Here is a 27,178-nt window from a genome sequence, read left to right as displayed (position 1 = left end):
CCATTGCCCCTTGACAGGCTTGGGAGCTTTCGCCCCCACCCACTCCTCTTGCTTATTCTCCACATCAAATAAGAGCTGCCCCTTTAAGAGGGAGCCATGCTGGGACCCGTCCTAACGAATTCCTACCAGCGAGAGGTGGACTATCTAGTGCGCCTGCGCGGAGGGGTGGGGAAAAAGGCAGGGCATCTGAGTGGAGAGGGTGCGCGTGCGCGGAGCGCAGGCGCAGTCGCATCCTCCCCGCCCCTCGCTGCTTGGGCTGGTCTTTGCAGCTTTAAGAGCCTCGCGCGGCCTGCAGGGTCCGGCCCGGTCGTCGCCTCATGTTTTTTGCCTTTTTGCGGGGCTCGAGAGCTTCTGAGAGAGGCGCCTTGCCTCCATTGCCCCCCGCTTTGCCTGCCCCCCTTGAAGTTAAAGCCTCCTTCTGCCCTATCTCGGCCAGGGGGCAAGCGAGAGCGACTGCCCCTTCCCCCCCTTCTGAGGCGGTGGGGGGCCCCCAACATGGCGGCGGCCAAGGAGGAGGGGCCAGGAGCGCGAGCCAGAGTGAGTGAGTGGGCGGGGCCAGGTCCGGAGTGGGCGGGGATGGAGGCGGGCCAAAGGGACTGGGGGGCTTGGGCGGACTTCTAGGTATGAGGATGGAGGGCATCGGGGCCCCCAGAAGTGTTGGGAGGGTAGCTACAGCATGGGTAGGTGTGTGTGAGTGGGACTTCCAATTTGGGTCCTCAGATTTTGGGCTGCAACTCCCATCATCCCATGCCACAGGAAGTGATGGGAGCTGTAGTCCCAGCAATATCTGGGACCCAACTTTGAGCACCCTTGAATTAAGGGACTGAGGGTCAGGTTTGGCACTTGGGGTTCAGTGGGCTGGGCAGAGAGGGGAGAGCTTGTTTGGTGAGGGTGGGATCTGGAGAGGCATGGGAAGAAGAGGGATGGGTTTCAGGAGTGGGTATTTGTGGAAGGAGGTGATGGAGATCTTTATTTCTTTAAGGGGGGAAATTGCTGCTTTCCTGAAGATACTGGAGTAGATGGGAAACCTAATGGGGTTGGATTGGTGTAAATTATTTATACTGGTGCACAAGTTAAAAGTGGTGGGTGTACTAGGGAGCTAGAGGTTCTATGTATATGTGTGAAAAATGAGGAAGTTTAGGTACCAAGGTGAGAGATTTGAAAATGTTATTAGTGGTGTGATCAGTGTTCCTTCTAATTTTTTTCATCTGTGCGTGCAATGAGTTTTGTTCCGGGCGGCAGTATCAAGGTAGTGTGTATGCATGCACATTAAGAGTGGGGCCTTTCTGATTCAACCTGAGTGGGATCTTAAATTAATTTAGTGGACATTAAAAAAAACTTGTGTGCACATGTGCATGCCTTAGAGGGAGCACTGGTGGGGATAATCAGACCAGTGCTTAACCCTAACCTAATGTTATCCTAAAAGTGGTGGTTGGGCTTTTGTGCTGATGGTAGCAGTAGGGTTATGAGAGGTAAAATAGTTGTAAAACAAAGCATGTGTCTCTTGGGAACCTAGGAAGCTGCCTTATACCGAGTCACACTATTGGTCCAGCTAGCTCAGTATTGTCTAGCAGCGGCTTCTCTAGGGTTTTGAGCAGGAGTCTTTCCCAGCCCTACCTGTAAATGCTGCCAGGTATTGAACCTGGGACCCTCTGCATGCAAAAGCAGATGCTCTACCACTACGGACCCATTTATGTCTCCCCTCTTACACAAATGTCTTGGAAAGGATGTGATAGACTATTAGTGGCCAATGGACATGGTTGATCTCAAGTTATTTTCATTACCAGCCTTTGCAAACTGCAAATGATTAAAGTGTTGAGAGGAGGCCTGCGTAAGTTGTAGCCCACCAAGCTGAATGCAGCTCACTTATCATGTATAGTGGCTTGCCTAAGGTAAAGTGTGCTGTCAAGTCGATTTTGACTCCTGGCGCCCACAGAGCCCTGTGGTTTTCTTGGGTAGAACACAGGAGGGATTTACCATTGCCTCCTCCCATGCAGTATGAGATTATGCCTTTCAACATCTTTTTATAGTGCTGCTGCCCGGTATAGTACCAGCGGGGATTCAAACCGGCAACCTTCTGCTTGTTAGGCAAGCATTTCCCCACTGCACCACTTAAGGTGACTTGCCACTAAACACTTTAAACACTTCCTTAGTTCTGTACAGGACTGATCACTAACAACATGATGGTGGGACATAGGAATTAGAATATTTTTCCAGTCTCGTTCCAGAGAGATGGTTCTCAGTAAATAGGTGTTAGTTCTAAAAACTTACCCATACTTACATAGACAATTAGAAAACATCCCAAAGGTGCATGTTGTTGAAATGGTTGGACACGAATCTGATACAGACAGCAATTTTTTTAAAAATTTATTTGATTTATATACCACCCTTCCAAAAATGGCTCAAGGCAGTCAATGACAATTCAGCTTTGAGCAACTGGTTTAGAAGAGCAGGGGGTGGGAATCCTATATTAGAGGGAAAGCAAATATATTTATTATCAATAGTAAAGTCATTCATAGTTAACAGCCTTGTAGTCCAAAGCTACTTTGCTTCCTGTAGTTTCAAGGCGCTGGTGTGTTGGCAACTTCTGGCCATATCCGGAAGACAAGGGTGGCAGGGAGGTATGCTGCCGCCCCGATGGGTATTAATAAACATGGATGCCTGTGGGGGGAAAGCGGCGGGAGGGGTAAGTGCACCTTCCCCTGCTCTTAAAGGGAGATCCCCACCACCTTCGAACCGGCTGAACCGCCAGTTCTTCGAACCGATTTGGAGGCCCTCTGTGCACATCCATATTGATAACTGCTCTGTTATGGCCCATTTATGACTATGAATATTTGTATACTGTATCAACATTTCACAAAAGTTCTCAAAGTGGTTTACATAGAAAATAATAATAAATAAATATGGTTCCCTATCCCAAAAGGGCTCACAATTTAAAAAGAAACATAAGGTGGACACCAGCAACAACCATTGGAGGAATGCTGTGCTGGGCTTGGATTGGGACAGTTTTAGCACTCCGGAAGCATTACTTATATTGTCTTGAAATAGAATTAAAATTATGGTTCATGGCACAATAAAAGCACTTTTAAAATATATTCTTCTGCTATGTAAGTCACTTTGTGAACTGATTGCTGAAAAGTGGTGTCTTCTAAACTGAACTTAACATTATATTTCTGATTATAGTCCCTGCAGTATGCATTGCCCATGGGTAAAATCCTAATACGTGTTTTTTCAGAAAACATAAGTACTCTGCAACAAAATTCCCAGTTCTCCCAGCTTATTAGTAAGTTCATCCCCCATCATCTGTTTCATTTTAAAGTGGCTCTCATTTTCCCCTGCTGCTGGCTCTTTAATTAGTAATTTCCTGGTACCTTCAGGTCATGGGTTTTATAAACTGACCCTTTAATTAGTTGTATCACATTTGCAATCTGAGCAGTTTCACTGTGTGCTTGTTTTTTTAGTTTACTTTTATGAGTTCAATTACACTTTATAAAAATAGCAGCCAGTATTTCCCCTAATTGTGTGGAGGTGTTACATGCAAACCACTTCTGCAGCGTTTAGTAATCCAAAGTCCTGCTGTGTGGGCAGGATGGCGATTTTTACTGATAACTTTTTCTCCTGGAAGCTTTTCTATATATATGAAAATATGTCCCTGAGGGCTGGACAACCTTCAAGCTCATAGTTTTGGGCATTCAAGAGCGCTTCTATGGGAAGGGCAGCAAAAATTGCTCCTGCCCTTGCAATGGGGGTCTAGATTACTTAACTCTGTGGAAGTAGTTTGCACAGAGTTTCTCTGTATGGTTAGTGAGGATGTGGACCAGTGACAAAATGTAAGCTTTATTTTGTGCTTCATTACAATAATTAGATTCTTTTTAAAAAGCTAGGAACTCTGGTTATGGGAGAAGGGGACTACATGGGACATCAATAGCAGTAGAGCCAGGAAATGCAGGGAAAAGGATTCAGAAAAGTGATCTGCCATGGACAACTTTCTCTTGCTCAATATATCAGTAATGCTTTGCCAGTTCACAGTTGCATTTGAAGTCAGAAAAATTGCCACAAACCAGCTCTTAAAAAAAGTTGGGGTGGCGGGGAGAACAATACGGAGAATATGCAGTCTTTTAATAACAATGTTAATCTGGATTTTCTTAATGTATGTGGAGAAATGAAAAGAAAATATTGCAAATATGCAAATTCTTGGAATGGTCAGACACATCTATTTTTGTGGTCTGACAGCACTGAAAGATCACTTTTGAGCAACTGGTTTAGAAGAGGAACAGTCCAACATTAAAGAGAAATTAAAGATTATGATCATTATCTGTAGTAAGTCATTTGTAGTGATAAGTCTTGTAATGAAAACCTCCTCATTATTGCAGAATTGTATTGATGATTAGCCACTTTGAGATGTTAATTGTAGGTAAAGCATGGTAAAAATGTTTTAAAATAAAATTTCTGCAATTAAACGGAGAAAGACAATTCCAGAGAAGGTCTGCCAGGGTCAAAGTAACAGTGGCTTCCAGATGAGCATCCAGCTTTAAACTTCCCCTCCTGATGGTCAAACCATATGTTGTGTCAGCCCAAATTTTGCTGTAGCCCTGCCCATGTTTTGTGATATCACAGCATGGAATGGGTAAGGCTTGCTGTGTAAAACAGATGGCATGTATGGTGACATGCATATTGTTCTCAGCTGAAGGTGAGGACACAGACTTTGTGCATGTGAATGGGTCTAGGAGAGGAGAGTTGGTTTTCTGGTAGCAAGCATGACTTGTCTCCTTAGCTAAGCAGGGTCCGCCCTGGTTGCATATGAATGAGAGACTAGAAGTGTGAGCACTGTAAGACATTCCCCTCCGGGGATGGAGCTGCTTTGGGAAGAGCAGAAGGTTTCAGGTTCCCTCCCTGGCATCTCCAGGATAGGGCGGAGAGAGATTCCTGCCTGCAACCTTGGAGAAGCTGCTGTCAGTCTGTGAAGACAATACTGAGCTAGATAGACCAATGGTCTGACTCAGTTATGGCAGCTTCCTATGTTCCTATGGCAGGCCTTTACAAATTTTCTTTGGATCTAGGAGCCAGCCCAAAAACCTGGAAGTCAGACAATGGACACTTGACAGAATTGCCAGACTTAATTATAAACATTGTGGAGGGGGAGGATAGATGGATATACTTACAAATAACATATTTAAAACAGCAACAGGACTGCCTGGAACAAATACAGATTTTATTAGATACTATCTTTTAATATTGTAGTCTAGGCCTGTGTTTCCTCTAACAGGGTTTCCCAGATGTTGTTGACTACAACTCCCAGAATCCCCAGCTTCAATGGCTTTTGCTTGGGGATTATGATAGTTGTAGTCAACAACATCTGGGAAACCCTGTTAGAGGGAACACTGGTGTAGGCACCACAATTCAATTCTTAGGTGCTCTGGCTCCTGGGATTTACCAAATCCTGGTTTATGTATACTTTTCTCTTTTGTGGGGTGAAGAGTAGGGATGTGCTGAAATGTGATCCCAACTGTCCAAATCGTGGGCACCTCCCTTTAAAATTAAGGGCTTATACAGCCCCTTTAAAGCGGAGGAGAGCAGGTCTGTACCTGCTCTTCCTCCACTTGCCATCATCCTGGAGCTCCCCCCAGCTATGTCTGCACGCCGGTGGAATGTCTCCCAGCTGCCCCTCCATGGTGTCAGAACACACATGACCTCAGTGCCAGCGTGCGGGCATAGCTGGGGGGAGTTCTAGGATGGTGGTGAGCAGAGGAGGAGCAGGTACGGACCTGCTCTCCTCCGCTTTAAAAGGGCTGTGTAAGCCCTTGATTTTAAAGGTAGGTCCCTGCAATTTGGACAGCCAGATTGCTTTTCGGCCCATCCCTAGTGAAGAGCCAGTCTGGCGGTAGCAAGCATTAATTGTCTCATTTGCTAAACAGGTTTTGCCTTGGTTTGTATTTGGATGGGTGACTACATGTGAGCGCTGTCTCCTGTAAGATATTCCCCTTAGGGGATGGGGCTGTAGTTCAGTGGTAGAGCATCTGTTTGCATGCAAAAGGTCCCAGGTTCAGTCCCTGGTGGCGCTGTCCTTAGATAGCCTTGGCAGGGTGTGAGGCTCAGGGCAAATCAGCCGGTGTGGGGCCCCCTACCAGTTAATTCTAATGGGGGTTAAAAGAGTGGGACCTGGGGTGGTTGCCCTGCTTGCCATGCCCTAAGGACAGCCCTGGTCCCTGGCATCTCCAGGTAGGGCTGGGAAAGACTCTTGCCTGAAACCTTAGAGAGTCGCTGCTAAGCGTAGACAAAACTGAGCTAAGTGGACCAATGGTCTGATTTGGTATAAGGCAGCTTCCTATGTTTCTATGTTCCCTTTTTCTACAAAAGAGAGCATAACTTTTGTGGAAGTAGCTTTCTACAAAAAGTCTACTGCAACCTTCTGCAGGTGGTGGACAAGGTACAGTTATTACCTTTAAAACTAAATGACTTGGGCTCCAGGTACCTTAAGGACCACTTGCTGCAGTGCCTGCTGAGTCTACTCACCTGACTAGGTCAGCCAGGACAGGAGGGCCCTGTTCTTCGTGCCGACACCTGCTGAAGTTCATTTGTTGAGTGTGCCAAACGGGACTTTTTCGGTGATTGCTTTCAGACTGTGGAATTCGCTCTCAGGTGAGATCTACAGGTTCTTATCTTTTTTACTCAGGCTAGTGAGTAGCTCTTTGACTGCCTTTTACTTGTTTTGTAGGTGTATCTGCTGTTTGTTGTTGTTTTTGTTATGGTTGTTTAGTAGTTACTAATTTATTCTCTGGGGTCCCACTTCTCTGGGTTCCCAGAATAAAGGATGGCATATAGATGTAATACATAAATGATAGGCTAATTCTGTGCATATTTACTTGAAAATACATCTGACTGTGTTCAGTGGGACTTACTCCCAGGCTAATTGTAGATAGGGTTGGAGTTTAATTGGTCTAACTTCTCTTGTGGAAGAAGCTTTTAGGAGCTTCACAGAAGTCTTAAACTCAAATGCTTTCTTATCTGTACAGAAGCTAAATAAAGTATACTCTTAGGTGTTTTGTATCACTAACAAGTTAGATAATTTATCTTTTAAATAATGCAGCTCATAAGAAGTAGACTTTTCCAGGTATAGTTTAATCTTTTGCCACCTACCATGTATAAGTAATAGTTACATGCTTTCAAGGAAAACCTTTAAATAAACATTACTACTACTACAACAAATATTTATATACTGCTTTTCAACAAAAGTTCCAAAAGCAGTTTAAACAGATATAAATTAAATAAGTTTATAAATAAAATGGATCCCTGTCCCCAAAGGACTCTTAATCGGAAAAAGAAACATAAGATAGATACCAGCAACAGCCACTGGAGGGAGGCTGTGCTGGGTTTGGAAAGGGCCAGTTGCTCTCCCCTGGTAAATACAGTGAATTGCGACTTTAAAAAGGTGCTTCTGCTCAGTTAGCAGGGGACCCTGATAGCTACTAGCATTTATTGTGATGATAGGTTAGCTGAACTGAAGTAACTTCTCAGTATGGCCATGTCTTCTGGTTCTTAGAAATTTCTTTTGCCCCCCAAAAGCTGCCAAGTTCAGATCTGGGTGCTCTGAGCTATAATTCTAAGCACATTAATATTTATGCAAATTAAACTAAAATGATGGAATCTTCATCAATGTATTTAGGATCTCGGTAGCAGTTTGAAATGAATTTGAAGATGAATTTTGGGCAGATGGCTTCTTAAAATTTTATTTCTTTGTTTCTTATTAGATTTATATACTGTTTTTCATTTAAAATAATCCCAAGATAGTTCACAACAATCAAACAGAACAAATCTATTAAACAACTAAAATGTACAAATATTAAATTCAAATATCGCTTTTGAATATTCAAAGTGCTGCTTTGCATATGTTGGCAAACACATTGCACAGTGAAATGTGGGTGGTTCTGATATCTTGTTGTAATATTTAAAATATTTTAAGGTAAGTGAGTATTGTAGATGTGGTGGTTGGGGGAGGGGCTGCGACAAGGAGAGCCACCTAGTAAATTTACGGTGGAGGTGAGACTTGCACCTGAAACTTCCTGATTTATAACTGAGCCTTAGTCACTTGCTCCATCAGCTATTTTCCTACTATAATAATGAAGTTTATAGTAGACTCGTTATTCCTTAAGGCAGCACTGCGGAAACATGGAGAAGTAATCCCCTAAGTACACTTGCAAAAACTTTCATTGAAAAATAAAACAGTGAGTTTGAATACTGAGAACTGAGATTGTACTTCAGGTTCAAGCCCTCAGACCACTACTGCCAGCCACTTAATCGTGGCTTACACTTTGTAGTGAGGGAAGGCTTTGATGGAGGACTAGGCCTCACTTAGAGCAACTGCTGGGAGGGTGGGACTTTCCTAATAAGGGGGAAAGCCTGGGAAAATCAAAACAGAAGGACCAGTCCAGAGGACTGGGTGGGAACTACATTCACAGCCAGCAGCAGGAGAAGAGAAAGTTGCTTCTTTAGTTTGTTCTGTCCCAAGAGTGCCCTGTGGAAGCAGCTGGCTGAGAAGCTGCTGGGGAAATGGGAGGCCAAGATCCCTGCCTATGTGTAATAAGATAGGGACCAGTTCAGTTAGAAGTGTGAGGGAAGTTATTTCCCTTTATTGTATTCAGGGTGGATTTGATTTAAATCAAACTGATTTAAATCACGATTTAAATCACGATTTAAATCACTAGCAGGGTGGATAAAAATAAAAAAAATCCGATTTAAATCAAAAAAATCAGATTTTTTTGATTTAAATCGGATTTTTTTGATTTTTATCCACCCTGCTAGTGATTTAAATCATGATTTAAATCAGTTTGATTTAAATCAAATCCACCCTGATTGTATTGCTTGAATCTGAGTTGCCAGGTTAATGAAAGCTCTCTCTCCTACAATCTGTTTTATGAAAAGACAATTGTTGTTATTGCATACCTTTTTCTTTTAATCTAATCCTTGTTGCTGAAGAGTGCAACTCTTCATTTTGGGTCTGCCTTAGTCACACACTTTTTGGAGGCCTAGGACTGTTCAGCCCTACTAGGGAGGCTTTGCCACTTTACACCCCCCCCCTGGAATTTTATGTGGAAAGAGTGGTTTGCCCCACATTAAAATAAAGTGGATGGTGGCAGCCTACTTTGAATCCCTTACAGTCAAGGATTCACCCCAGTGACACACTTGCTCGGCTCTTATTGAGCCTCTTGTAGCACTTGGAGTCTAAATTGTTTTTTTCATTTTTTTGTGCCGAGTTCTAAAAATATCTGACGAGAGTAAAATATCTGACCAGAGTACACAAGGTGAATTGTTGTTTGCTGAAAGAGGCAGCCCAAGTATTGTAGATCAGGCTAAAAGAGCTTGAGCATTGCAACAGAATGGACAGAGTGATACCAACAGAAATAAAGGTTTTGTTTTGCCATTTTCTTCTTTAATTTTCTTTATGCCTCTCCAGGGTCCCTCCCTGTAATGTGTGTGTCCCTCCAATTTTGTGTAATGCTGCAACCCTGCAAGAGTTACAGACCCCATTTTAACAAACATTTTTTATTTTGGTATTTCCCCCCTTCTTCTAAAATGCTGGGAAGTGTAATAATATGATTGATTAAGTGCTGTCAAGTCGATGTTGACTCTTAGTGACCACGTAGATAGATTCTCTCCAGGATGATCTTTCTTCAGCTCGGCCTTTAAGGTCTCTCAGTGGTGCCTTCATTGCTGTCATGATCGTGTCCATCAACCTTGCTGCTGGTCATCCTCTTCTTCTCTTTCCTTCAGCTTCTCCCAGCATTATGGATTTCTCAAGGGAGCTGGGTCTTCGCATAATGTGTCTAAAGTATGATAGTTTGAGCCTGGTCATTTGTGCCTTGAGTGAAAATTTTGGATTGATCTGTTCTATGATCCATTTGTTTGTTTTCCTGGCTGTCCATGGTATTCTCAAAAGTCTTCTCCAGCACCAAAATTCAAAAGCATCAATACTTTTTCTACCTTGCTTCTTCAAAGTACAGCTTTCACATCCATAGAGTGTCACGGGAAAAACCATGGCCAAAGATTCTAATCTTTGTAGGTATAGACACGTCATGGCATCTAAATATCCTTTCCAAGGCCTTCATGGCAACCCTACCAAGTGCTAGTCTGCGGCGTATTTCTTGACTGCTGCATCCTTTACTCTTGACAGTCAGTCCTAAAAGGAAGAAGCCATCCACCATTTCAGTGTCTTCATTATCAATTCTGAGGCTGAATTCTGGCAAAGTGTCTGCTGGTCACTCAGGCATATGTCTTCTAGGAATGTGCGTGAGCTGTTCATGCAAGCATGGGTGGGTTGGGGAGCAGTTACCTTAAGGATTGGGTAAGCAGGTCCTTACCTGCTCTGTGTTGTCCCCCCGCTTTTCTGGGCATGGCACTCGCCTGAGCAAAGGCATCGTGCAGCTGTGGTGCTGTTCCCTGAAGGCTGTGTGCGGTGTCAGCGCGCATGCAAACCATGTGCTGGCCATGTGCATGCCGATGCCACACGCAGCCTGCAGGACATAGCGCCACAGCTGCGCGCTACCCTTGCGTGAGCGCCATGCCTGGAAAAGTGGCGAGGTGGCAGTGGAGCAGGTAAGGACCTGCTTCCCTGCACCTTAAGGGAAACACTCCCCACTCACTGAACTGGTTTGGCGCTTCCCAAAGTAGGCGCCGAACCTGCTCGTGCACATCCCTAATGCCTTCTCTGTTCTCACTCTGAGCCTTTGGAATGCACTCCCCACCGAAATAAGAGTCTCCTCATTTTGGACAGCTTTAAAAAGACTCTTAAGAGACACTTAGAGCATATCTAGACGGACAGTTGTGCCACCTTGAATGTTAATTTCCACGAGGGATGTTGCTGGCTGTATAAATAATGTACATGCCATTCCATATTTTTAGGCGTCAAATCCATGGAAAGGTTAGAATAAAACAAAAACAAAAACAACACCTTGGGTTTTGCTGTGTAGAATGCACGTGTAGTTCATGTGCACATTCTGCATGAAGACACTTAAGAAGGGATTTCTGTGGGAAGTGCAGATGGGGCGAAGACCTTCTCTAGGCGGGGAGGGCTGGGTTAGCTCTCCCTCCCCCTCCTCCTCCCATTTCTAAGCTTTCTGCAGCTGCTGCCAGGGCCACCTAAATTGCTCTCCCTCTTCCGCAATCACGGTGCTCCCCAGGTGCCTGCATGTTGTCTTTCTTCCCTCCCCCTACTCCTGCCGAAGCCACACTCCCTGGTCTCTCTCTTTTCTGTCCTCCTCCTCCTCTCTCTCCCAAGAAAGAACAAGAGATGCAGCCAGGGACCGGGGCTGGCCGTGATGGGTATAGAACCAAACCAGATTGCACAACAGCAGGGGTGCACGTGGAGACAAGAAAACTGTGCAAAAGCAGTAGACCAAACCAAAGTGTGTATACAGCCCACGCTCACTCTGAATTAAATAAAATGCAGGGATCCACTGACCCTGCTGCAAACACTGCTCCAGTCTAGAGGAGCTCTGATTCATCCAAGCTTTTAATTAGATTTGTAAACTGTGAATTTGTTTTTAAACTGTGTTTATGGTTGTTGTTTTTTAATGTTGTAAACCACCCAGATATGTGAGTTTGGAGCAGTATACAAACACAATAAACAAACAAACAAACAAACAAATAAATGCTTTCTCCTGTCCATAAGCCAAAGGCTTAGTTCTGAGAGAGCCTTCTGGACCTCTGCAGTCTACTTTGGACTTTATTATACAGAGTATCTTGGTATTATTTGCCTTTTTGGCTGCATCACCATGTCTAGTTTGCCTAAAAAGTTAAACCCTGGTACCAGGGCAGATTTCTGTAGCATCCATTTATGCTTCTTTGTGGTGTTTCTTTCTATGAATTTTAACGCATCCTTCCAGGCGACTGGGGCATCAAAACATCTTATGACACCTTATTCCTTATATTAATTCTACATTGTGTGAATAACTATTTTCTTCCATCTGTCCAAAACTGATTGCCAATCAATTTCATTGGATGGCCAGAGTTCTAGTATTATGAGACAGGGATAAAAACCTTTTCTCTCTTCACTCTCTACACACTGTGCATAAGTTACTCTCTTGGCTAGTAGGGTTTATTTACCCAAAGCTACCTTGGCTAGTAGGGTTTATTTACCCAAGGAAAGGTGAGACAAGTATTTTCAATAACCTAATCTTCCCAAGTCCTAACAGATGGACCAAACACAATGGGAGGGAATCGGGAGGTTGTATATTGTTGGGGCATCACAGTTTCCTCACTTGCAGGTCAGGCACAATCGAGGCAAAAAGTGAGAGGATAGCTATTAGTGAGTGGGGAAAGATGCATCTGAACACTCAACTGCACACCTAAAAGGAATTGCTTCTGTAACTCTTTGTTGTTTTTGTTTTGATTGGCTTTATTTATATCTTGCTTTTCTGCCAAGGTGTTTCACAGTTTAAAATATTGGCTTACAGTTTAATAGATATGATACAAAGTGGCAGGGAGGAATGAGGGAAAGCATACTTGAAGCATATTATATGTGTTTGAGATGGGGAAACAGTGGTGTTTTGCCACTATTTATCGGAAATGACTGCTAGTACTTGCATAAGTTGTTAATGAAACTCTAAAAACTGTCCTTCAATGAGAGTTCAATGAAGTAAGAAAGTGTATTTTGCAATTTAAACACATTCTGTAAAATAGATCTGCTTATCCACATTTTCACTGTTGGAGAAATCCTAACTGCCTTGGTGCCAAAGGATTTGAAATATTTCTTTTCCAGTCCTGCCCATTTTTCATTTTCAGTAAAATGTTTGCAGCAGGACTGAGTCCTCACAGGGTCTCAGCAACTGTGGCCACTGGTGAATAGTTGATAGGGTGAAGGCCTGCGAAAAACCAGGTTTGAGCAGAGATGAAAGTTTGGAGCGGTGTACAAATTTGAGAAATAAAATAAATAAATAGATATGCTGGAAGTGACATGCGATATCCTTAATCCAGCAAGTTTTATCTATAGCATGGATAAGGTACATCATTATGCTTTGAAGTATGGGCATACAATTTTAGCCTATCTGATTGGATGCAGGATACATTTTAGTTAATTAGTAAACTGTAGGTTTGTCCTCCCAAGCAGCCCTTCACAAATTTTCTTTGGCTCTAGGGGCCAGCCTAAAAAATTTGGAGCCAGACAGTGGACACAACAAAATTACCAGACTTGGAGATGGATATTGTGAAGGGGGAGGGCTCAACTTAGGGCCCCCCCCAGCTGTTTTTGGACCACAACTCCCATCATCCCCAGCCACAGTGGCCAATAGCCAGGGATTATGGGAGTTGTAGGCCAACATCTGCAGGAGGGCCAAAGTTGAGCAGCCCTGCTGTAGAGAGTGTGGAGGAGGAGTCGGGAAGGAGAAAATGGAGTTTTTGCTGAATAAACCTTTAGTTACCTTATTACATAATATTTCTTTGTGTGAATGAGGGAAGCAACTATCAAACATTTGGCAATGCGATTTTGAACCAGTTAAGCATGTGAGCCTGCAAAGCTTGTGAATGTTCCTGCAACCTCATTTCATTGCATTACTGGGCCTTCATCCCTGAACTGCTTTCTGCTGTTGCTGCTGTTGATTGCTTCTCTAACTTCCTGACCTGCACAACTCCTGAAGGTACTTTTCCCTTATCGGTCCTGGACTCTGTTGTTCACTGGATGCCCACTGCAGCATGGCTCAGATCCCACCACCACCTTTTTTTCTTGTCCACCCCAGGATAACCTGCTCTTCCCTGGAAACAATGGAGGTCCTATTTCTGCAATTACCTCCTCGCCATACAGAGCCCTGATTTTACGCCAGCCAAGCAGAAGGCTATATTGCTTAACTGCCTGGGCACTGAAGGCCAGAGAATGTATAATCATTTGTCCTTTCCTGCCAATTTGGAAGGGGATGCCAACCCTTATGAAGCTGCTCTTCAAGTCTTAGATGATCATTTCAACCCTACTTTGAATGTGGTTGCTGAAAGTTACAAGTTCCCAACCCGTAGATCCCAAGTTCTAGATCCCAACTGCCTGGTGAATCTATCTTATCAGTATATCACAGCATTGTGTGCCTTAAGTGGAATCTGTGAGTTTTGTCAACTTTTTACTGATATTAGGAGTTTGAAAACAAACTGCTCCAAACTGCCTGAAAAACTGCTATTGGAGTGGACTCTTACCTTGGAAAATAGTTATAGAGATGGCTAGGAGGGTGGAAAATGCTCTTCACTTGCCAGTTTGCTCTCTTTGGTACCCAGACCCAATCTCCTGAAATCCAGGCTGTTCCATCTAAATCCTTCCAAATCCAATCTTCTCATATGGCACTGTCCCAGAATGTGGCAGCACAAGAAAGGAGGAGCTACCAGTGCTACTGATGGCTTTGTGGATTCTGCCCACAACGCCAGTTCTACTCACTGTCCTGCATGGAAGGTCACTTGCAGCAGGTACAAGAAAAGGGGACACTTTGCTAAGATTTGCAAGTTTGCTGTCCACTCCTTTATCGATTCACCATATGATAAGGATGAGGCAGATGAACCACTTCCTGACAGCATTTTAAATATGGCAGAATCAGAGCCTGCATCTCTTCCATTGTCAGGTAAAACTTAATGGCCATAAAGTGTGGATGCTGGCTGATTCTGGTTCTCCTTACACTATCATTTCCCATCCACTTTACAAGATACTCCTTACTACATTTGATCTGCACTTGCAGCCTTAAGACATCTACCCATTAGAGAGATGGAGGTTCCTCTGTTGCCATAAATGGATATTTTACTGCTGTCTTGGAATACAAAGGATGTACTACAGAAGGGAAAGTTTGTGTGTCACAAAAAAGAGGCTCAATATTGGGCTGGAGACATCAGAAAAATCTACGGATAGTGTTAGACCCTAAAAGCACGGAACCCATATTACAGACGATGGAGCATCCATATGCTGATTTCTGACTTTTTTGCTGATACTCCTGGCACTGCCATACATATCAGACATCAAATTCACAAAGTGAGGAATGTACAGCCTATCATCAAATTCCTCTGCTCAGATGTTCTCGCAAATACACAGCCTTTATTACCCCAGAGGGTTTTTTTCAATACAAGCTGCAGAGGCTTTGGATTAGCCTCTGCAGCTTCGATATTTCAACAAATGGTACATGCAATTTTTGGGACTACGGATCGCATCTCTTACTTTCAGGATGATGTTTTAGTGTATGGCAAAACCATTGAGGAGCATGATGACAGAAGGAGGACTGACAGAAATCTTAAGGAAACTCAATCAGAGGAGCACTGACAGAAATCTTAAGGAAACTCCAACATGGACTTACTGTATCTGCAAAGAAACATCAGTTTTGCACACACTTGGTGATGTACTTGGGACACACAATATCTGAGTGGCGTATATCCCAAAACAGACTTGGTGAAAGTTATTTGGGAAGCACCAGAGCCACACAACAAGGATGCTCTTTGCTCATTTTTAGGACTCTGTGAGTATTACACTAAATTTGTTAGACAGTTTACCTCCAAAGTTGCTCCATTGCATCTTCTTTTAAAAAAAGAATGTAGCATTTAATTGGGATGCATCCTACAAGGCTAGTTGTCAGACTGTAAAATCGGCCATTACTGAAAGCCCTCCTCTCATTTCTTTTGACACCAACAGGCACACTATTATAACCACTGATGCTTCTGAATATGGTTTGGGTGTTGCCTTCACCCAGCAAAAAGAAGACAGGGAGGTTACAGTTGCCTTTGCTTCCAGAGAAGATGTGTTCTATCATTGAAAAAGAAGCTCTAGCAAGTTTCTGGGTGGTGAGGCACTTCAGGACTTACTTGTGGGGCAGAACATTCACTTTATGGTCAAACCATAAACCCATATCTGCTTTATTTATTTCTTGAGGATCCGGTCAAGCAACCCCAAGAATAGCCAGATGGATCACCAGACTTAAGGATTTTGATTTCCGGTGGAATATCTTCCAGGTCTTTGGAATACAACTGCAGATTCTTTATCTCGACTTCTGCTTCCAGGCCAAGAGGAGATCCCAGAAGATGAGGATTTGTTTGTTTGTTTATTTATTTATTTAAAACATTTATATACCGCCCAAAACGCAAGTCTCTGGGAGGTTTACAACAGACAATAAAAACAGATAAAAAGATTAAAACATTACAACAATAAAAATTTAAAATGTTAAAACTGTTACAAACACAATTAAAACAATATCTAATTAAAACCCTGGGTGAACAAATATGTCTTGAATGCCTTTTTAAAAGTTGTAAGAGATGGGGAGGCTCTTATTTCAACAGGAAGTGTGTTCCAAAGCCTCAGGGCAGCAACGGAGGAGGCCCATCCCTGAGTAGCCACCAGACGAGCTGGTGGCAACTGCAGATGAACCTCTTCAGATGATCTCAATGGGTGGTATGGTTCATAGCGAAGAAGGCATTCTCTTAAATACCCAGGGCCCAAGCTGTTTTGGGGCTTAGAGGATGAAGGTGTAGTAACTGTGCAAAGAGCTTCATCCACTCATGGAGTGATCACATCCTCTGAGTGGAAAGTGGCCCTCAGTGCTGATCTGAACTTAAAACTTACGTAACTAATGGATGGCCACGCAAAAAAAAAGGTACCTGAATATCTTCAACCATACTTGCATGTAATGAATGAGCTGTCCCTTCTCAATGAGTTGGTTCTGAGGACCGATTGTTGGGTGGTGCCAACCTCCTTACAAGCAAAGGTGATCAAAATTGCCTGCAAAGGTCACCTGGGCATGAGCTTGACTAAAAGACAAATTAGAGAAAGTTTTTGGTGACTAGGTATGGACAAACACTTTGAAAATGTAATCCAACGCGGTATGGCTTGGGCTGTATCTGACAAATAACAAGACTTTTACCACCCCCTTGATTCCAGTAGAGTATCCCAATGGTCCCTGGGGAAAACTTGCTCTGTGTATAATGGGGCCTTTTGATAAACAACCCATAAAACAAAGATTTGTAATATTGAGGGTGGATTATTATTCCAGGTGGCCAGAAATTTCATTTGCTGACAACATTACCACAAACAAGTTCATGGTTGTAGGTTTTGCGAGGGAAAGTCTTCCTGAAGAACTAATGAATGACAGTGGAACACAGCTTACCTCATTTGAAATGGAGCAATACTTGCATCACCATTGGATAAAACACAAGACACGTTCCTTGTACCATCCTCGAGGGAATGGCTTAGTGGAAAGAATGAATAGATTAGTGAAAGGAAATTTACAATTGATTACTATGCAACAACAAGAATCTTATTTGCTTATTGAACTACTCCTCATTCTACTACAGGAACCAATTACCTTTTTAAATTACTGAGAGGATGCAAAGCTACAAGAGCTGGTCTTGTGGTAGCAAGCATGACTTGTCCCCTTAGCTATGCAGGGTCTGCCCTGGTTGCATATGAATGGGAGACTAGAAGTGTGAGCACTGTAAGATATTCCCCTCAGGGGATGGAGCCGCTCTGGGAAGAGCATCTAGGTTCCAAGTTCCCTCCCTGGCATCTCGAAGATAGGGCTGAGAGAGATTCCTGCCTGCAACCTTGGAGAAGCCACTGCCAGTCTGGGTAGACAATTCTGAGATAGCTGGACTCAGTATAAGGCAGCTTCCTATGTGCCTATGTTCCTACCATGAAACTTACCCAGTGGCAACCATTGATAGGATTTTCCATGCCATTTTTCCTGAGGATGCAGAGATTTGTGATTGGGCAAGAGAGAAGCAACGAAAATATAAATTGTATGTAGATCAGAAACAGGGTGCAAAACAGTGAATATTTCAGGTGTGGGACTTTGTTCAAGTATGGCTGCCTTGTAAAGTGAGAAAGGGATGTTTCCAATATTCTGGACCAAAACAAATAATCGAAATCTGAAGAGATTCTGTAGCACTGGATGATGGAATGAAATGGAACAGTTCAAGACTTTACAGCATGCATACTATGAGAAAAGAGGGAAGGGAGTCTGATCTCCAGAGAGGAACTGGAGAGGAACGATTTTGCCTCCAGTTTTGACCTCACAGATGAGGTTGATAAAAGTGATGGACAGTCCTTGGTACCAGAAGAACAAACAACTCTTGTGCCAGAGAACTCAAGACTTGGGAGAAGTGGGTGACAGGAGACTACCTAAAAGACTTCAAGACTTGGTCACTAAATTTTAAATTAATTCAAATTTTGGTGGTTATAAAGGGGGATGATATAAGGATGTGTTATATCAAGTAATCTTTTGTATTTAGTTGTTTGGACACTTGTCCCAATGGGGATCTCATAGAGAGAGTGGGGAAGGAGTCAGATGGTAAAAGGAAGGGCAAGGAGAAAATGGAGTTATTCCATTTTGTTTAGTTAAATCTACATAAGATTTCTTTGTGTGAATGAGGGAAGCCGCTATAAAACAAACAACAGAACAGGGCTGCCTGGGACAAATAAGGAGCTTATTAAGTAATGCTACCTCTGAATATCCTAGCCTTGGATCCATATTTAAATTCCTAGGCTTCATAGCTCCCTTACACCTGGAATTAGCCCTGCTCCAAAGAGTCCCTTTGTCCTCTGAAATGGGAAATACTTCTGGCCTGGTTCTCGTTTGCATCTAGAACAGGGCTGCACAACTTTGGCCCTTCTGCAGATGTTGGACTACAGCTCCCATAATCCCTGACTATTGACCATTATAGCTGAAGATGATGGGAATTGCAGTCCAAAAACAGCTGGAGAGCAAAGTTGTGCAGCCCTGATCTAGAACATCACTTGATGACTGTCTGTAGAATGTGGAAATAACATCTATAGTGCAATTGAAGGTCCATTTAGACACGGAGGTCAGAGCCAAACACGATGTGACACAAGAGATCCATAAATAAGATCCCCCACCCCACCCTGTATTTTTAAATGAATTAATATCCATCCTTCCTCCCTCTCTCTGGATTGCTTCTCCAATCAGGGTTGGTGCTGAGGGTGGTTGATTCAACCTGTTTTCCTCTGTCATTTCCCCAATTTCAAAATACATGTGCTCCCATGCATCATTTCTGAAGCCACTGATGCACCCGGCTCCTGAGAAGTTGGTAGAATCTTGGGAAAAGCTGCCTGGGAGCATCCATGCTGTGGACAGCTCCAGTTCCCTCTATGAACTGATCGTGTGAAGCGCGTTTTAAGCTGCAGAGTTCTGAGAATGGAGTATTGAAGTTACAATAACTTTGTTGCGTAACTGCACACCGTTACAGCATCATTGTAGGGTTGCTATGACATCACTGGCAGTTATGCCAGGACATACACTTGGGTTGAAGCTTCAGGTCACAGATCCCATGTGGGGTTGATTTGATTTAAATCAAATTGATTCAGATCATTATGTAGAAAGGGCTCGATTTTAATGATGTAAACTACTAGTCAGGAAGATTCTATTTAATCATCATTTTCTAGTAAAAGTACATTCCTGTTGTCTAATATAACCTTAATACATACTCAGAGATAGACGTAGGTTTCATTTTAAGAAGGTAGGAACCAGCTATAAGAAGTACACACTTCTCATAATGCTGTTTCATTTGTGAAACCAGGCTTTGTATTTCTTTGTTGCATTGTTTGCATTTCACATTCATGCCTGTCTTACCCACAGGTACAGGAACTTTCCTGCAATATTCCCGAATGGGGTCTCTTTTACGACCTACTGCCGTGATAGGTGTTTTCCTTCTACAATGGAGGATACAGTTGAAAAACATTTCCCAGGACTGCAGAAATACGTTCTGTTCACTTTTGGTTTAACTTTCTATTCCCCTCCCCTGTCCCTTGCATTTTTATTCCTTTATTGACCTTCTTTGTCTTTGCACTTTTCCAGGGTGGCAGCAAGGACTTGAATATGTGTGTGCATGCGTTACACGCTCATGCTGCATGTACAGCACCTGCAAAATAGGACTGATCAGACTTGTTATTTCTCAGCCCCTATACTGCTGTTAACATGTTCACAGAACAACATGTTCACAGAATTCAAGTAATGATTAATATTCATAATGATATATTTGCCCTAGGTTCTTTATCAATTTTTTAAAAAATTAAAATCTGATTTGAATAAAAATATGATTTTAAAATTATTTTTTAAAATTGATTTTTATCAACTTGGCTCCCATGTCTTAGAGGTCCGGTACCTGTACTGCTTGGCAGGGTGTGTGTGAGAGAGAGACCGTGTTTGTTGGGGACCAGGTGAAAGGCTTCTCCCCACCGCTTGAAGTATTTTGAGGGAGTCACTTAGGAATGTTTTCCTCTATTTTGTATTGAAGACAGATTAGAAATATCAATTGATTTGTAAAGAAATTTTTAAACTTATGGCTGGGAGCTAAAGAACCGCACAGTTAGTTTTTTGCATGCATCCAAGGGGATTTTCAACATTGTTTGTTGTGTATTAGCAACCCTCCACGGTTACCCAAGTGGTGTAATTGCCAACCATTTTTGAAACTGAGGGGGCTTTCAAAAGCCATCTGTGATATGGCGTGGAGCGGAGGCGGTGCTGCTGTTTAAAGAAAAAGTTTTTCAAACCCCACCATACTGACCATGCCCAAATCCTTAAAGTAGCTCTTTGGATTTTGGCCAGTATTTTTGCGTTTGATTCTGTGAGCCACCTGGAAGAAGGAGGATAAAGGTTTATCAGTAAAATAACATCGGTAAATAATATATACTCGCTTGTGGTATGTGGCATAGGAAACCCTTAGTCTACTCACTTCTGAAACATTGATTGCAATTCACACTTTGCTCAGGGCAGGGGCAGGGGCTCCCATGCTGGGAATGTAATTGGACATGTTGCCTGTTTAAAACTGTGATCTTCACTATTTTTTCAAGTGGGGCCCACTTTGGCAAAACAACTTCCTTGCGGGGTCCATTTCCTATGGTCCTGACCTCCACATAGTACTGCGCTTTTCTCAGTGCTTGGAGGGTCCTTTAAGAGAGAGAGAAAGCCTCCTCTCAAGAGCTTTCCCTTTAAGAGAGTTGGAGTTTGTAGCCTAGGAGGTAAGCTCTGTGAAGGACTACCCTTCCCAGCACCCCATGCATGCCTTCTGAGATGGTAAAGGGGTTTAGAGGGCTCAATTTCCCTTAAAGGAGCCGCCCCCCCCCCCAGCACTGGGTAAATCTTAGCACTGCACCGTGAGAATGGTCATCTCTGCATGGTGCCTGGGGACTGTGCAGAGTATTCAGCTTCAGCCAAAGCTTCACAAACCCCTAGTCTGCTCACTTCTGAAACACTGATTGCAATTCACGCTTTGCTCTGTGCGGGGGTGGGGGGGGGGCAGGGGCTCCCACTCTGGGAATATAATCAATCAGACATGTTCCTTCACAATTGTGTGAAGCTTTGGCTGAAACAGAATAGTCTGCTCATTCCCAGTTAATCAGGGAGCGAGCCTTAGGGTTGATGGGGGCCACCACTGGCCCCTGGGCCTTAGGATGAAAAACCCTGGTTTAAAACAACAACAAGGCTGGAAATGGTCCTGAAATTGTGTGCATTATACTCTGTATATCTGTATTGTGTTATGTATGCTAATGGAACATTTTAAAGGGAGACCATTTAAAAAGTATTCTGCAAAGTCTGATCTAAGTTTATTTGTCAAATGTTGGCCAGAATGAGTTAGTTGCCTTTCAGTGGTCCCTCTAATTTTTTCCATCTCTTTGAATGACTTTGGTTCTGGGCGGCAATATCAAGGCACTGTGTGTGCACATGCATTCAGAATGGGGCCTAATTTAACCTGAGTGGGATCTAAAATTAACTGAGTGGACATCAGAAAACTTGTGAGCACGCACATGCGTGCACGCCTTAGAGGGAACAGTGTTGCCATTACCTTCAACTTAATTACATTTATTTCAGTGATATTCTGTAATAGTGACTTGAACACAAGAAAGATTTAAGAGTTGCTTGACTGGTTTCTGTCTACTGTCTCAACCAAAGTGTGTGGCCTTTCCCATTTAAATATGTCCCCTAATGTACTTTTTTCACATTTTACTTAGTAATAAATCTAAATGTTAGGAGATGAGAGCTGGTCTTGTGGTAGCAAGCATGACTTGTCCCCATAGCTAAGCAGGGTCTGCCCTGGTTGCATATGAATGGGAGACTTGATGTGTGAGCACTGCAAGATATTCCCCTCAGGGGATGGAGCCGCTCTGGGAAGAGCAGAAGAAGGTCCCAAGTCCCCTCCCTGGCAGCATCTCCAAGATCGGGCTGAGAGAGATTCCTGCCTGCAACCTTGGAGAAGCCGCTGCCAGTCTGTGAAGGCAATACTGAGCTAGATAGACCAATGGTCTGACTCAGTATATGGCAGTTTCCTATGTTCCTGTGTTCCTATGTTTTGCACGTTCTCTATGTGTAACAATGTAGGTAGAACTCTGTGGTAGGTTTCTCTGTGATATGAGTATGGCGTCTTGTTCGCTTGATCCTTGTCCCTCCTGGTTGATTTGTTCAGCCGGGGAGGGTGTGAGGTCCTGGGTCCAGGAGCTAATGAATTCATCACTCAGGGAGGGAGAGGTTCCTCTAGCTTTGAAAGAAGCAGTGTTCCGCCCTCTCCTGAAGTCTTTCCTGGACCCAGAGATATTAGATAATTTTAGACCTATCTCCAACTTTCCCTTTTGGGGGAATGTTTTGGAGAAAGTTATTTCTGCTCAACTACAGAGAATCCTAGGTGAAGTGGATTTCCTTGACCCATTTCAGTCAGGTTTTAGGCCACGACACAGCATGGAAACAACACTGGTCGCTCTGGTGGATTACCTCAATCGGAGCCTCAGTGAGTGAAGCATACCTCTGTTGGTTCTGTTAGATCTCTCAGCGGCTTTTGGTACCATCGACCATGATATCCTTCTGGATTGTCTGCGGGGCTTGGGAATTGGGAGCACAGTGTTGCGCTGGTTGCGTTCCTACTTTAGTGGACAGTTTCAGACAGTTTGCACTGGAGGTGACTGCTCTAGCCTATGGCCTCTCTTGCGGATTGCCGCAGGGCTCAGTCCTCGCTCCCAAGCTTTTTAACATCTATATGAAACTGCTGGATGAGGTCATCCATCGATTTGGGGTGAGGTACCATCAGTATGCTGATGATACCCAATTGTACATCTCTGCCCTGGGCCGATCTGGGGATGCTGTGAATGTGTTGACCCAGTGTTTGGAGGCTGTAAGGGTTTGGATGGGCCAAAACAAGCTCAGGCGTAATCCCTCCAAGACAGAGTTGCTCTTGTTCAGTTCTTGATCTGGCCAGGTTCCAGTTTGGAGTGTTTCCCTTGATGAGGCTGCGCTACCCTTGAAAGAGCAGGCTCACGATTTGGGGGTTATCCTGGACTCATGGCTCCTGCTGGAACAGCAGGTGGAAGCTGTGGCCAGGGGAGGCTTTGCCCAGCTTCATGTGGTGCGCCAACTACGGCCTTACCTCAACCGGCAGGCTCTGGCAACTGTAACTCATGCCCTCGTCACCTCTTGGTTGGATTATTGCAATGCGCTCTACCTGGGGTTGCCTTTGAAGACGATTCGGAAGCTTCAGCTGGCCCAAAATGCTGTGGCCTGGCTGCTTATGGGCAGCAGAAAATATGATCATGTTTCACCTTTGCTGAGGTTGCTGCATTGACTGCCAGTTCGCTTCTGGGTACAATTCAAAGTGCTGGTTATCACCTATAAAACCTTTCAGGGTTTGGCGCCTGTGTACCTTCAGGACCGCCTCTCCCATCCAACTTCGACCCACCCTGTGAGGTCATCTCAGGTGGGCCTTCTCAGAGTTCTGGGCCCAGGGAGGTACGTGGGGTCCAGGCTCATGGGAGGGCCTTCTCTGTGGCAGCCCCCTCCTTATGGAACACTCTGCCTCCTGAGATTCGTAAGGTCCCCTCCCTTCTGTCTCTCAAGAAGCTTCTAAAAACTTATCTATTTTGCCAGGCGTTTAGTTTTTAACATGTTTGTGTGTGGGGGGGGACATTTTCTTTTTCTCTTTTTCTCCCCCCCCTTCTCTTGTCTTTGTTGTTGTTGTTGTGTTAATTTATGTAAACCGCCTCAAGACGAAGGAAGTCAGGTGGTCAATAAATTTGCTAAATAAAAGTAAAATAAAACAAAACTATGAATGCCACTGACAATATGATGGCAATCCCCTCCCCTTTGGTGCCTTTTAACAACTTCCCAACCTGCAAAAATTAAATAAGTTAAGTTTCACCAGCATAATTTCTGCATGCCAGACAACTGTTAAAGGTGCAGGAGCAGAGCTGGTAGAAATGTAGGTAACCTCATACTTCCCACATTTATCTGCATATTACAATAATAGTGGTTTTTTGCTGTTCTCTCCTTAATCACATCCTCTTCTACTCACAATGGATTAATTTTGGTTAAGCATTCCCAACTATCAAAATTTAAAGGGGACAGGGAGAGCTGGTCTTAAGGTAGCAAGCATGAATTGCCTCCTTTGCTAAGCAGGGTACACCTTGGTTTGCATTGAAATGGGAGACTACATGTGAGCGCTCTAAGATATCCTCTTTAGGGGATGGGGCCATAGCTCGGTGGAAGAGCACCTGCCTGCTTGCATGCAGGAGGTCCCAGGTTCAATCCCTGGCAGCGTCTCCAGGTAGGGCTGGGAGAGACTCCTGCCTGCAACCTTAGAGAGCTGCTGCCAGTCAGTGTAGACAATACTGAGCTAGATGGACTATTAGTCTGACTTGGTGTAAAGCAGCGTTTAACTCTTAAGCTGAAAAGAACAATATATTTTGCACAACAGTGTTTTAGTGTTTAAAAAGGGCAGAAAACAGGGAGAAAAGGTGTTCTTTCTCTTTAACAAGTGGGAAGACATGAGAATATTGTCTGAGCTGAGTGTTGCATGCTTTCTCTTTCCCAACATGCTGATAATGTTGTTGAAAATGCATCCTGAGGAGGACTGTCCAACTTTACTGAGCTGGAACAGGGCACACGCACCCCTCCCTCTGCTGTCTCCGGCACCGGCAGGCGGCTGCAACAGCTGAGGCTGCTAGGGGGCTCTGCAGTTCCAGCAGAGCTCTTCTGAGTTCACAACTCCTGCAAGCGCTCTCCTCAGCCGCTCTCTATGGCTCTCCTGACCTCTAGGGGTTCGCTTCCTGTTGGAAGTGCTTCTTTTCCTGCAGCAGGTATATGCAGCAGGCTGGCTCTTTGTTACCCACTGCACTCCTCTCTCCTTAGATGCTGCGAAGGTAGGAATTAATGGGTTGCTTTTGTGAGCCTGCAAACACAACCCTGGAAAGGGGGCTCACAGATGGAGGGCTACTATGTTTCTGCTGAAGGAGCTTTCACAGAGCTGGGAGGGGCATTGGCATTGGCCTGGGTGTCTTAACAGTCCCTCCTCCCCCACCATCAGTGTGTCCAAATGGTAATGGGGCATTTCCTTCACTTTATTCCTCCAGGACTCAGGAGTATCGGAAATGTTAATGCTTCTGCAGAAAATCATTTGAGCACACACCTCCCCCCCCCAAAGGGATGATGTAGTTGGAGGGATTTTACCCCAAAGTTGCAAACATTATAAAATGTTTTGTTACAATTTTCCAGTTTCCCTAAAAGCCATCTTCCCGTCCTGAAAAAACAAAACCTTGTAATATAATGGGCAGCAGAAAACGAATCCAGAAACGCATAGGGCTCTTTAAAAGTTTGGAGAAGTTGCTATAGTAATGTTCATTGACAACAATTGTGGACTGATTTTTTTAAAAGTTGCGCATTATGCTTTTTTGCGTTATAAGTTGAAACGTGCCACTTATCTATACCATATTGTAGCAAGTGAGAAAATTGAATTAAATATGTGATGTCTGAATGTTGTAACTATATAGCAGTTTACTTACTGATTTTAAAATTTGTATCCCATCCTGAATTTATGAGGTTTCAGGTAGGTCGCTTTTAAAAAATCAAATAAATGTATTTGATTTTATATAAATAATAATAATATTAATAATAAAATTAAAAGATTCAGTACTGGTGAGAAGTCATACTATTGCTGATAATATTAATGCTTAATGTTTACATAACATTTTTTCCTAGGAACTTAAGAGTATTATCTCAGTAATCTATAGAACAACCCTTTAAAGTGGGCTAGTATTCTGTTATCCCCATATTGCAGATAGGCAGCTGAGGCGGAGAGATAGTAGGCATCACACAATCATATCAGTGTTGGTGACCCATATTAAACCTAGATTTGACCAATTGTGTGCACCAGGCCAGCAGTTTGCTTAAGTTTTAAGACCAACTAGTGAGTTTATGGTTGAGGTGAGATTTGAACTGGGTACTTGAGCCCTCAGTTCATTCTTTTAACTGCTACAGCATACCTCCTCTTAGCCACCTTGCTTAATCTTCACCTGTCAAAGATTTGGTTCAGAGCTATTCAGAGATAACTATAAACCATGGTTTTAGCACATGAGGCGCTTTAAAGCTCTCTGCCGACATTCTGACTAACGCTGTGCTTGCACAACGAACACAGTTGCGCTAGTACAAGAAGATTGTGTGGCTGCACAAAGTTATGGGGATTTTCGAAAGTGCGCTCTAGTGCATACCTTCCCTGAAAAACAAAGAGGCATGCCACAGGTTGTGCATCCTGTAGCACAACTGCAAACATATTTGAGCTAGCGCAACACTAGTCTGGAACACAAGATTTAGTGCAGCTAGCTAGCACAACAGCCTTGTGGTACCATAACATCCTTGGACCAGAACAGCATTAGTCAGAATGTCGCCCTCGATTTGAAGTGTAGAACAAACCACGGATTCCTGTTCCATCAGAATACAGGAAACTCTGGTTTATTCAAACTACAAATAGTTACGCCAGGATATGGTTTGAATATATCACAGTTTCCTGTATTTGCACAAAATAAGAAATTGTGGCTTGTTCTAAACCACAAACCTTAAATTTCCTCTGCTCACTCACAAGGGAGGGAGGAGAGAGAGCTTTAGGCTTGTGCCTGCTCATGCATATAACCATGGTTTAGCATTCTATCTGAACCGGGTTATTAAATAGCACAAGGTGAAAAGGCATACACTGCCCAGGGGAAATGATCAAATTTAGACTTAGAAGAAGAACTTTTTGGAAAGCAGGCCCTATCATGGGGGGCCACCACTGAGCTTACCTTGCTGGGGAGGGTGGCTTGCTGTGTCAGCTTGATACTCAGATGGTGTTATAAAGGAATAGACTTTAATGCTGGTTATGGGACATTGGGAAGGGACAGCCTCTGAGGCATAGTGGCTTTATAGCAGCTCCAGGC

The 27,178-nt window shown here is 43.6% G+C and overlaps 1 protein-coding gene across 5 annotated transcripts in view; it reads left to right on the top strand.

The window, feature by feature from the left end:
- The first annotated feature begins 222 nt into the window (after positions 1–222).
- ZMYM4 (zinc finger MYM-type containing 4) overlaps positions 223–27,178 on the top strand; it is a 74,255-nt gene continuing 47,299 nt past the window's right edge. For 2 of the 5 annotated variants that reach the window (XM_053268030.1, XM_053268028.1), the window contains exons 1-2: positions 223–537; positions 6,469–6,639. Coding sequence is in view for 1 of the 5 variants with exons in the window: in XM_053268027.1 (XP_053124002.1) it covers positions 496–537 (42 nt within the window). In the remaining 4 variants the exon portion in view is untranslated. Of the gene's footprint in view, positions 538–6,468; positions 6,640–25,033; positions 25,133–27,178 lie in introns of those variants that run through there. The other 3 variants (XM_053268027.1, XM_053268029.1, XM_053268031.1) reach the window with 3 other exon arrangements.

The sequence above is a fragment of the Hemicordylus capensis genome, chromosome 7 (assembly GCF_027244095.1).
Source record: "Hemicordylus capensis ecotype Gifberg chromosome 7, rHemCap1.1.pri, whole genome shotgun sequence".
Lineage (NCBI taxonomy): Eukaryota > Metazoa > Chordata > Lepidosauria > Squamata > Cordylidae > Hemicordylus > Hemicordylus capensis.
The sequence above is the reverse complement of the archived record's forward strand: the minus strand, read 5'-3'. Positions and strand labels throughout refer to the sequence as shown.